We start from the raw sequence: 12694 nt of genomic DNA, 5'->3' as shown, positions 1-12694 counted from the left end.
GATATCCTCTGCTAATGGGCTATCTGTTAAAACCAGAGGTGGCAATGTTCTTTATCTTTTTCAGATCCATCCTGCCTCCAGGAGATATCTCCTGTTCATGGCCACTGAGTCCCAGTGCATGATTGATAAAATTACATCATCCCACTGGGAGATGCCCCACCCAGGGGGAGGAGCCAAGCCTTTCCTACCCAGGTAAAAACTGAGATTTGGAACACCAGAGCAGCCTTTTTCCACTGGATTTCAGAGGACAAGAGCTACCAGAGCTTTCCACAGGATCACTGCTTCAACAAGACCATTTCATCTGCACTGCTACCACCACCCTAACTAGCGGGGTGTCAGGATGTATTCTGACTCTCTCAGTGGTTTTCTTTTGTACTGTTGCATGTATTTAATTTTCTTTTCCTATTCAATTGAGTTCCTGACTCGGGAGCCTCTCACTGGCTTTGCTTTCAAACCAATACACCAAGGAGCACCCAAACCCCACAGCCAGCCCCCTCCCAGGGGAGGGCTGTGCACTCATCCCAGAGCAAACTCCAGGCTATTACCACAGCAGTCGCTGTACTCCTGTGAGGAAGGCACCTTCATCTCTGCCACGGCCGTGGGCCCAGGCAGCCCTGGGGACACCTCCTGCTTGAGGTCGAGGGAGGCAGGGGCGGGCAGCGAGGCGCCGTACAGGAGGCTGGTGATGGCAATGGAGGGGCCGTCCTGGGCGCCGGCCTTGGCCACGGCGCCGCTGGCACCAGAGTCTCGGCTGCCCTTGGAGGCGAGGGAGGAACAAGTTAACTCGATGTTGGGGTTGGGCTCTCGGCTGGGCTCATCTGCTGGCCTGAGGGGAAGGAAGGGAGAAGAGCAGGGAAAAACAGGTTCCTTTGAGCCCATGGCACTGCTAAGCTGCAACAAGCAAGGATGGGGATGGGCGAGAAGAGCCGTGGCTGGGAGGGTGGGACGTGCTGCACCACCGGCTGCCAGGCTCGTGCTGAGGAGTGCCATGACAGGGTTAGAGCACCCCTCCTGTTTGGGAAGGCTGGGAGAGCTGAGATTATCCAGCCTGGAAAAGGGAAAGCTCTGGGGAGAACAGACTCTGGCCTTCCAGTAACCCAAAGGTAGTGGAAAGCTGGAAAGGGATTTTTGACAAAGGCAGGGAGTAACATGACAATGGGGAACGGCGTCAAACTGAAAGAGGGTTGGTTTGGATCAGATATTAGGAAGAAATTCCTCCCTGTTGGGTGCTGAGGCCTGGCCACAGGTTGCCCAGGGAAGCTGCCCCATCCTGGGAGTGTTCAAGGCTGGGCTGGATGGGACTTGGAGCAATCTGGTCTAGTGGAAGACATCCCTGCCCACAGCAGGGGCTTGGAATGAGAGGGTCTCTAAGGTCTCTTCCAACACAAACCATTCTATAGCTCTGTTCTGTGATTCAGAAGTTACATCCATCACTCAAACTCCTGAGCATCCCCAGGCACCTAAATGTTTTTTGTCTTCTTTTAAGTGGAGCTGGTTATTTTTACAGCAGTTCAAAGCATTTTTATTAGCCAGCTCTATGCCCAGTGCATTTAAGGGGTAAAACCTTTTATGACCACAATCACTTGGCTCCATTGCCTATGCCAGCCCCCAGCACCCGTGGCACATTCAAGGGGGAGCTCAGCCCACAAATGAGTTTCAGACTGAAGAAACCAATGTGCTCCACATGAGACAGGGAGCCACAAGCTCACAGACAGCTCAAATTCTGTGTGTCCTACTTTCAGCCGTCTCAGCCTGATTTTCCAGAAGCATCAAGCCTTTAGAGGAGGTATTTGGTCATGCTCAGCATTTTTCTGAATGGATCTGAGGTGCTGCCAGCCAGGCAAATGCAGGAGAAATGCACCTAAAAGTACTGAACCCCTTGTGTAAATGTGGCCAAAAGGGGCAGTTTGCTCTGCTGCAGTCCCCCACTTCCCTCCTTGTCTGGCATTACAAAACCCATTTCAGCCTGGGAAGACACTTGCAGCATTTACCCTGGAAATCCCTCTGGAGACAGAAAAGCACTTAGCTTACCGCAGTGGAAATTTTGGCAGAGACACATAAAAAGATGCAGTTAATGTGTATGTTTACACACACTTTTTATAGAAATGAGTCTGAAATGGACTCAAGCCCCCTAACACGGACAGATCTCTGTGCAAGGCTGGATTTGGCACAGCTGGACCCAGGTTTGTGGGAGAAGCTGGGGCATGGGAGGGACCCTCCTGCCTGTGGCACACACAGTCATCATCTGACAGTAAGATACACCATCCCAAGGGCTCGTGCCCTCTTGCTCCCTGGGGTCCCCAAAATTACCTTTTTAGCCTGAAGCGGATGCTGTGGCTGTGCTCCAGGATGGCCATCAGGGATTTCACATCATACTCCAGGGGCTTCTTGAAGCTGATGCCCTCGGGCAGGCCGGTGACAGCCAGCGAGCCTGGCTCCTTCAGGAACCTCTCATAGGGCAGAGGGACCACACTGCTCTTCCCCATGGCCTCACCTGGGGAGGGGACAGAGTCACACACTGACAAACACCCTGTGCCCCTGAGCACGGCTGGGCTGGGCTGCAGGAGCAAATGCAACAGCAAGAAATACCAACTGAATCATTAGGAGAAAAAAAAAAAACCATTCCTACCTTTGCACTTAGCATGCAAGGCACTTCAATTCCCTTCTAAAAGCACTAATTAATAAAAAGCTCATAAAAGCCAATAAGCAGATGTCTCATAATTCAGGTTTCACAGCAGAATCCTCAGTTGGGGTCACTTGGCACAAGCCCACCCCTGGGAGTGCCCAGCCATATGCCAGTGAGGTACATGGCCATCAGCAAGGTGGGAAGGAGCCAAGGGCTGACAAAGAAGGCACAGGAGCTCACAATGATTTCTATCTCATGCTTACTGAGATATTCTGGGAGCCTCATTTCTAGCCAGTTTTCTTATTTTACCTCCTGGAAGAACGGAAAGCAGTTTGATTGCTGTTGCTGTCAAGCAGCTTTGATTCACTGTGACAGACAAGGAACAAACCAAAACCAATAATCTCCCTCCATCCCACTATTCACAGACAGCTGAACATCAATAGATTTGACTGCACAATCACCTCCAGCTGCCAGAACTCTCACCTGCTCCCCTCAACAGTGGCAGCATAATCCCACCATGTCCCCACCCTGTGCCTCTGGCTCCATTTTATCTCTGACACCAAAATCTCCCTAAGGAGTCAGGTACAAATTGCTTTCCCTTCCCTGGCAGCAGCAGTCAAGCAGCAAGCATTGCCACAATATAGGAAATTTCTGCATCAGATAAAGAGCTCCTGTGCCCAAACCAGGGCTGCCCTACTATGCTTAGCAGGCAAAACACCATCAGAAAAACAGCCTGCTCTGAAGGATTTCAAGGAATGGCCAAAATCCTCAAGCTACTCTCAGGGGAAAAATTATTTTGGAAACCAACCCAAGCCCCTGTGATCAATAAACATGGTGCTGAAAGCATGAAGCACAAGAAACAGCCAAGCAGGAATGCAACCTGTCTGGCAAAGCAGTGTCCAGATGCTGAACATCTGGTGGCATGATACAGTGCCTGCACCTTCATCTCCAGGCTGAGGGGCAATAGAGAAGATTATGGGACCTTTAAGTTGTTGAGGGATTTTATGCTATGGATTTTCTTCTAAATTTTTTATTTTTTCTCTCTTAAAAAAAAAACAAAAAAAAAAAAAACAAAAAAAAAACTCAACACCAAAAAACTTACAGAAACACTGCAAATCTTATGACACTGCCAGCAAGTCCTTACTAAAAGTGATTTCTTCAACATGTCCTTTGAAGGAATACATTGTAAGTAACAATGAGCCACTAAGGCTTCTTCTAGGGAGGATTGATAGTATTTTAATTAAGTGAATAACCAAAGTTTGAAAATAAGCCTTTGAGCCAGGACACCATGAGTTTACTTTCTGCAAGCTGACAGTTTCCCTGCCCCTATGTGCTGGCTCTAGCAGCTCTCCACCTCCCTTCACCACCTCTCTTCATGGCTGGAGAAGCTCCAAATGCCCACAGTGGTTCCTTATCAACCCAGTGCTCAAGAAATCCCCAAACATATTTTTATGGGGATGGTGTTATTGTCAAGGTGACCTTCAGAAGCCTCGTGCTGCTGCACAGAGACTCATGGTTTGGCTAAAGAGACAATAATCATCATTAATGCCTGTTTAATAGAAGCCACTGGTAATCAGTCATCCTGCAGAGATTACCTGGCTCTGGAGGGAATCTTTTTGACTGAGCATTTTAAAAGAGTTTTTGTTTCCAATCCTTATTGATGAAAGGATAAAAAAAAAAAAAATCATAATTGTTAAACTCTCAGTCCTGTCAGTTACAAACAGAATCACCCTGGGGCATCTGCTGTCTCCTGTGCATTTTCCCCCACTCAAGCAGGAGAGGCTCTTCCCAGTGGGAATGCAGGGAAGGCAGCAAGCAGCTTTGTCAGGTTTTGCCACAGAGCAGCTCAAGGATGGATACAGCTGATGCTACTGAAGCAGCAGCAAAGGCAGAATTACAGCCAAAACTGCTGTGCCAGGATGCCCAAACTTCCTGTGCTATGGCAGTGCTGGCCATGCTGGGTGCAGGATGTGGCCAATGTGCCCCCACACAGCTCCATTCACCCTGAAACTGTAAAGAGCCTTACTAACCATCCAATGGATGGGCTGCCTGGTTCATAAACCCCGTGCAGATGCACTAAGACCAAGCTTTTCTAATGCAATTATATATTTATTCCATGTCAGGTTTTAATAATTCACATATTCCCAAGAGGACAGCAAAGTTTGGCACTGTCCCAGCAGCAGACAATGAGACTGGCAGCTTGGAGAGGGAATTCACCAGCAAAAACACCCTTTCCATTCTGTTCCCTTGGCTCTTCTGCATCACCCCTTCCTCCACTGCTGGGCCCAACCTTTGGAAGGCAGCAATAGGATCTGATTGCTCCCATTAATGGGAATTTTGCCTCTAAGTCCTTTAAGTGGCTTCAGAAAATGTCAGTGGCTGTCTGTCCCAGTGGAGAAGGGATGCCAGTCCCCTTCCTGCCTGTGAGCCTGTGGAACATGCCAGCAACAGCCAGCAGCAGCAGCTCCTGCAGTGAGCTGTGGGAGCTCCTGCTATCCCCCTTCTGCTGTGTGGGAATGCCCATTCCCAAGGCACATACACAAACTGGGGCACTCTGCACTCAGAGACACCCTCAGAGCCCCAGCAGGGCTCCACCAGGCCCTGAATCTCAGCTGCTGATGGGGAGCTGCAGCCAGAAAAGCCAAACACCCAGTCCTGCAGCTGGTCCAGCCAGAGGGCCTGAACTGCCCCAAAGCATCATGCAGACCTAACACAGCCTGCCCAGCAGCATGGGGCAATAATGGGGCTCTGTCTTCCCCAGCCAGTGCTGCTTTTCCTACCCTGACCAGCACAGCTCTAGAGATGCTGCCAGGGCATGAGCCAGCAGCATGGCCACTACTGCCAGCTGCTCCTTGGGGCTTCCAGGGGATCCCTGGGAGCCAGAAGAAGGTGCTGCTGCTGCTCAAGCCACTGCAGATTGGGCCTGGAAGGAGCTCTGCAACCCACTGGGTTCCATACCAACAGCCAGATGGTCATCTATATTTAATTGCAGCAGCTTTATTGCTGGGGATGATGCATGTGCTGGAACAGCACCACCTCAAACTCAAAGTTGGGGCTGCAGGGCCACATGCTAGAAAACAACCTGTTTTCTTTTTAAATAGACTTGCCAGGGAAAAGAGGGAGTGAATCTGCAGAGCTCCACACAGTGCTGTGAGAGGTGCTGTGGATGCAGTGGCAGGGATAAAGGTGTGCTTGGAAACCACATTCAGGGCATCACAGAGGCTTCCCCTGGCCAGGGGAGACAAAGGATGTTCATCCAGCACAGGGGGTTTTTGGCTCAGTTTGGGGCACTGAAAACTAAGCAGCAGTGGCCAAATCCCACCCCAGTGCAGCACTAACTGCACACAGGAGCACATTTCACCCTGCTGCCCCTGCCAGCAGTGCTGGGCAGCTCAGTGAGCCCCAGGGACACTCCACATCCCCAAAGGGAAGCATGAAGGTTCTTACTATAAAGCACATCAAACACTTCCTCTACCATCTTCCTGAGCAGGTACACATCTGATCCCTGGTCTGGGGACACCCTGAGCACCCTCTGCCCACACTCCTTTGCCTTCTTCTGCACCTCTGCATCCTGCTCCTTCCTCTGCTGGATTCCTGTGGGGGAGAGCAGAAAACAGGAGTCACTGGTGGGAAGGGCTGAGCAGGCAGGTGTCCCCAGGCTCCCACCCACCTCAGGGCCCAGCTGGGATGAGATCACACTGGGCTGATGCCAGCAGCAGCCAATTACAGGGAAAGGGACTGGCAGGGCCAGCAGCAGGGTCACTCACCCAGTGCCTGCCCCCTTTTCCCTGGCTTTTCACCCCCAGCCACACTGAAACAGTTATGACTGATTGGGCAGCCCGTTTCCAGCCTCTGGTTTCAATCTGCTTAGCCTTCAATCTCTCAGGAAAAGAAAATCTGCCTTTCTTGGAGGCTTTTTTACCCTTCAGCATCACGTAGCTCAGTAATACCAGCTATTTCCTGCTAATTTCCCCCATTAAACTTCAAATAAAGCATATCTTCAGCACTGACTTCTTTGCATCTCTAAATGCACAGCAAATTAAACACTACAAATGCATTATTGCTGTTCTATCCACAGTAATTTGGAAGGGATTTTTGGTGACAAAAGACTAATTCCTTCATCATCTTTGACAGGCTCCTGCTGGCAATCAGGCCTGGGTGCTCAACAAGGAGCTCACAGATCCTTCTGTGGATAAAGGACATCACAGGGAATGGGTCAAGAGCAACATGGGATGCACACAGAACTAGACACAGGGAAGTGAAACAGGCCCTAGAACACTTTTTTGGGGTGCTTTACCAAGGTTGTGAAATGCATCTGCATCCTCCAAGCTCTGCCTGTCCCTCCTCCAGTGACATTAATTCTATCACTGTCAATTCCCCCCATGCATCAAGGCAGAACCAGAGGTTCAGATAAAGGAGGGTGCTCAGGCAAGGTCTGCATCCCAGAGAGCTAAGAGGCTTCTTACAAATCCAAGTGATGTCTGCTTCAGATTAATTCAGATCTTTCTAAGAGGGCAGCAAATCAAAGGCACTTCAGGGATACTTTCCACTGTGTGCCAATTGTAAGGGCTTTATGGAGTGGAGCTGAGGGCCCTATATAATTCAAGACAGAGTTATCACATTTCACCCTGTCTGCACCATCACCCACTTTACCCAAACCCCATGCTCAAAATTTCTGTTTCCAACCAGACATGACAATTTCTTTTTGACAAAGGTATAAATGAATCCAAAGACAGGGGAATCAGGATCCAGTGCCTGGTGCTTTGCCCTCACCCAGCAGTAGGTCATCAACCAGGATATATCATGGAATCAGAGAACAGTTTGGGTCAAAAGAGACCTTAAAGAACATCTGATTCCACCCCCTGCCATGGGCAAGGACACCTTCCACCAGACCAGGCTGCTCCAAGCCCTGTTCACCTGGCCTTGAACACTTCCAGGGATGGAGCAGCTGCAGCTTCTCTGGGCAACATTTCCCAGCAGCTCATAACACTCAAAAGAAGAATTCCCAACTAACACCTGATCTAAATCTCTCCCCTTTTAGTTTAAAACCATTCTCCCTTGTTTTATCATTACCCAATCTAAATCTCTCCCCTTTTAGTTTAAAACCATTCTCCCTTGTTTTATCATTACCTGCCTGGGCAAAAAGTCACTCTCCCTCTTTTTTTTAACTCCCCTTTAGGTACTGGAAGGGGCTCTCAGGATTCTCTGGACCCTTCTCTCCTCCAGATTGAACAACCTCTCTCAGAGGAAACACAAGTGAGTTCCCTCCCTGTGGCCACCCCACTGCCATTCTCATCTTGTGGCTGGTGGGAAGGGAAGGCAGAGTTGCCCATGAATGTAGGAGTCCAGTGCAGAATAACTGATGGCATCTCTTGTGAGAGGATGGAATAGTGGACTGGCCAGGAGCTGCCCAGGGCAGCAGGATGAGGGGTGGGCAGAGCCATGGCTCCTGTAGAGCCAGGCAAAGAACAGCCCAAGCAGGCAAGACCTGGAGCTTTACAGCACTAGGAAAAACCCTTCCTGAACAATCTCTGCAATGGAAAAAGCACCTCTGTGCTTTCTGTCAGCACCATGTATTTCTGTGCACTGACACTCTACCACAGAACAGATCTGGGTCTGGTGGTCAGCACCACCAAAGCCAGATCCCATTCCAGCTTCTGCACTGAGTGAGGACAGCAGCAGCATGCTGGGGATGGTGCTGTCCAAGAAACAAGGTCCCCATCCACAGAATGGTCACCTCCCTCCCTTCAGCTCCCAGACTGCATTTTGGAAACTGGCAGAGGTACAGAGCTGGGACAGAAGGCTTGCAATCAGGTATCCCTCAAACTGGGGGAACATAGTCCCTGCTCAAGGTATCCTGTCACCACTGCTCATACCTCAAAAATATCAACTCCACAACCAACACTTCCAGCTGCCAAATCCACTTCTGTTTTTCCAAAACCAAGAAAAAGGCCTTGGACCAAGAAAGCCCTTCTGCTCCTGAGAGGATCACTGGGACAAACTATTTCTGCTAAGTCCTCAAAAAACACTCCAGTGCTGTGGCAGCACTGCTGGACACAAACAGCAACAGGGCAGCAGAGCAGCCACCCAGGGGAGCTTTGGGAGAGAAGAGGCAGGGAAGGGAAGAGGCAGGGAAGGGAAGTGGCAGGGAAGAGGCTGGCAGGGAAGAGGCTCTGCCTGCAGCTCCCTCCCAGTTTCCCCATCACTCCAAACACACCGAGCACTGACAGACACCCCACAACCCCTCCGTGTGTGGCAGGACTCACAGCTGGCACAGCTGGAGCCCCAGCCTTGGCACAGGGGGTGCTGCTGGTGCAGATACTCACTGCAGAACTTCTGGAAGTCAGCCTGCAGCTCCTTGTGGGCGCTGAGGAAGAGCCTGCCCTTGTCAGTGCCCAGCAGGAAGGCGCTCTCCTGGTGCACGGCGATGCAGGCGACCTCCGCGTTCAGCTTGGCCAGCGCCGAGCACTGCGGGCAGCACAGCACAGGGAGCACCCTGCTTGCCTCCCTGCCCTCCCCTGACATCCCCTCCCCTGCCATCCCCCTCCATCCCATCCCCTGCCATCCCCCTCCATCCCATCCCCTGCCATCCCCTGCCCTGCCATCCCCTGCCATCCCCTGCCATCCCATCCCATCCCCTGCCATCCCCTGCCCTGCCATCCCCTGCCACCCCCTGCCATCCCATCCCCTGCCCTGCCATCCCCTGCCATCCCCTGACATCCCATCCCATCCCCTGCCATCCCCTGCCCTGCCATCCCCTGCCATCCCCTACCACCCCCTGCCACCCCCTGCCATCCCATCCCCTGCCCTGCCATCCTATCCCCTGCCACCCCTGCCATCCCCTCCCCTGACATCCCCTGACATCCCCTGCCATCCCATCCCCTGCCCTGCCATCCCATCCCCTGCCATCCCATCCTCTGACATCCCATCCCATCCCCTGCCATCTCCTGCCATCCCATCCCATCCCATCCCATCCCATCCCACCCCATCCCACCCCTCCCACCCCCTCCCATCCCATCCCATCCCATCCCATCCCATCCCCATCCCCATTCAGTGCTCTGGTTTATGTCAAAATTTCATGGGTTTATGACATCCCCTAAAAATCTCAGCTGCTTTACAGCTCTACAAAAATATCCAGCTGGAAAACAAGAACTGTTTACCCATCATTTTATTTCGCTTTTTCCTATCCTAAAAATAAACATTTCATTGCATTTCTTTAAAAGAAAACGTTCCTGTAAAAAAAAAAATCTAACAAAAAACCCACACCACGACTGATAACAATTTGCATTTTTCCACCAGCTCTAATGGAATAAGGAACACAGGAATCTTATTTCAGCTGCAGAACACTAATATGGTCAAAGTCCAGATTAGTTGAACGATTCTTCTTGTACAGTTATGCAAAACAATAAAGAGATGGAAAAAACTTCTTCCATTAATCCATTTTATGTAACATGCCCTTCCTGCTCTACATAATACACATGTATATGTATTTTTATTAGTATTTTTTATATTATAATAGTTACTCAGTGCCAGTAGCCTTAGTCATATTCCTACAGCTACAGCACTGGTGCTAGGAAGATGCTATCCCCAGGTCATGATTTAAATGGGCAGAAAAGGGGCATTTTTCCAGCATCAGCCCTGGTTAACACATCAACAATCCCACAGAGGAGCTGGAGGATGCTGCAGCCAGGAGGAGCAGAACAGTAGGGGGGTTACATGGACCACCCCCCTAACCTGCCTTCAGCTCCCTGCACACAGGTACAATGAGCTCCACTTGTGTGGGCTTAAACCAGCTTCTGTACCAGGTCATTTTACCTCCTGCTCACCTTCTTTGAGGAGGCAGTGAATCAAATCCCCCAAAACAGATATTTTTAAGAAACCTCCTTTCAAAACCCAGTCAAAAGGACAAGTAAAAAGTTAAACTCTTAAAAAATAAACAGAAAAGCTAAAGTATGTGAGATTTGGGTGCAGAACAAATCCAAACCCTAAGGCTGCCTGGTGACATGCATGTGGGCCTGTGGTTTATCTACCAGGCAGCTGGGTTTCAGGGAGCACAGAGCCTGCCACTGGTGAAGCACTGGGATAAAGTGAATTTCAGAGGCAGCTTGGCTCCCTGGCCCCAGTGTAAGCACCTAACAAGGACTGCATAATAATGTATATTCATTAAGAAGCCAAACTATGGTAACATAATTTGCTGTACAGGATGGCATGTATATAAATCATCAAAGCTGCTTGGGGTGTGTAGGCTCCAGGGAACCTGCTCCTTAGTGGGGTGGTGATGTCAAAGAGAAGGAAATTGGTATTAATGAAAAAACCTCTACCCGCATAGAGAGGAAAACATATCCTAGATAAATGCATTACTTATGAGTTGACTTTAAAAAGAGAGAGCTATTTAGCACATCTCATTGCATTAGACATTTGTTACTACACATCCACCCTCCCTTATTGATCACATTCACAGTTAAAAATAAGATTAGCTCTGGTCCATGAGACTTAATCCAGACAGCTATCTTGTTTATGTAAGCAGGGCTGACTTAGGCAAGGCTTCCACTGGGAATTCGACGTCAAAAGATATGAAAGTTATTTTCTTTGTTCTCAGAGATAAAAAGCCATTGTTCTGCTGTTGTGTAAATGCTCACGGTAACATTGGTAAAACAGCAAGTAAAAAAAAAGCTAACCACCCTACAGCCAGTTGATACCAACATAAATATTAATGGGAAAAACAATACACATCTGAGATTAACTTGTGCTGACTTTATGATCCTTATTGCTGCCAGGGCAGGAAAGGGTTTATATTTCTTAGCAGCTCCCTGGGCTCTCCAGCAGCAGAGGGGAGCAGAATGAGCTCACCAGGCATCCTGTGCCAGCCTGCACCCAGACAGCCTGGCTAAAAGGAGGCCAAAGGAGGGAGGGGGGTGGGACAGGGGTGCCACTGGCCTCTTACCATGGAGTCTAAGGCAGACACTAAGCTGGTGATGACTTCGTCCCTCTGGGGAAAAACCATGTTCCATTGGTCAGCTCTGGAGGTGCTGAGTGTCACATCTAAAGGCTTCCCTGCCAAGGCCATATTCACCTGGAAATAGAAAAAAATGAAAGAGCCATGCATCACTGTTACTAACAGAGAGCTGGAGCTGAGCATCACCACAGAAGCCCCACTGCCATCGTGTGCTATGGGAGCAATGCTGGCACAGGTACAGGGAAACTGAGGCAGGCAGAGGGGCCAGAGCAGCCTGAGCCCCACAATCCCCACGAGTGCTGTGCTAAAGGCAGGAAACTGCAGGAGCTGTTGAGCTGCAATCAAACCCTGGAGCTGATCTGTGTGCACCAGCAGTGGCCAGATCATCTTTGCACTGGGAGCTCACCCTCGAGGAGATGCCACCACTGTGCAGGGGCCACTGGACCAGCTCATGGTGGGACACCCCAGATGCCAGCCAGAGGATCCTGTGCCCAAGCTCTGATGGCAGCTGTGAGCAGGGCTGATGGCTCTGTCCCCACCAGGTCACCCTGCTCACTGTCCTTGTACCTCCTGCTCTGAATCCTGGGCAAGAGGACAGCCTGCCACCCAAAAGTGTCCCTGAAAAAGGTCAAAGTCACAGAGGGTGCAGAGGGTGCTCTGCTTTCCCCCCAAGGGAGAGATGCAGCTCATGGCCAGGGATTCCCTAACCAAATCACCTCACTCTGCAGTTCTTGGTGTCAGGGGGAATAGGATGAGAGTGTGCAAGGACCAGGTATCTGAAAGAGGCTCAGCCCCAGAACCTCCATCCCTCACAGCCAAATGGGGAAAAATGCTGTGACTCAGCTACAAGTGCAGCAACAGCATCGGGTTCCTGTGCCTCAGTGCTCACATCTCATCTCAACTCATGGTGATGCCAACACTGCAGGAAAACTAAGGCAAGATCTCACCCTGCTCAAAACACCCCCACTGGAGACAGCACCACATCCCTCCCAGCCATGGCCCCTCCATCTGGAGGGCAGAGTGGCACCACCCAGCTTTAATGCCACGAATAAAGGGTGCCAAGTTAGCTCATAAGCCACTTGAACCAGATCATAAATCATGTGCTCACAAAC

General features: G+C 50.4%; 1 protein-coding gene across 8 annotated transcripts in view; it reads right to left on the bottom strand.

The window, feature by feature from the left end:
- The window catches only part of GTF2IRD1 (GTF2I repeat domain containing 1), a 70547-nt gene that overhangs the window by 36209 nt on the left and 21644 nt on the right, over nucleotides 1–12694 (bottom strand). For all 8 annotated transcript variants that reach the window (XM_079324908.1, XM_079324912.1, XM_079324910.1 and 5 more), the window contains exons 2-6: nucleotides 11571–11699; nucleotides 8953–9094; nucleotides 6074–6220; nucleotides 2311–2494; nucleotides 546–826 (exon numbers count right to left, since the gene is read on the bottom strand). In XM_079324908.1, the coding sequence (XP_079181034.1) occupies nucleotides 546–826; nucleotides 2311–2494; nucleotides 6074–6220; nucleotides 8953–9094; nucleotides 11571–11693 (877 nt within the window). In that variant the 5' untranslated portion in view covers nucleotides 11694–11699. The remainder of the gene's footprint in view (nucleotides 1–545; nucleotides 827–2310; nucleotides 2495–6073; nucleotides 6221–8952; nucleotides 9095–11570; nucleotides 11700–12694) is intronic.

Source organism: Erithacus rubecula, assembly GCF_903797595.1.
Source record: "Erithacus rubecula genome assembly, chromosome: 22".
Taxonomy (NCBI): Eukaryota; Metazoa; Chordata; class Aves; order Passeriformes; family Muscicapidae; genus Erithacus; species Erithacus rubecula.
This window is presented reverse-complemented; position numbering and strand designations above follow the sequence as displayed.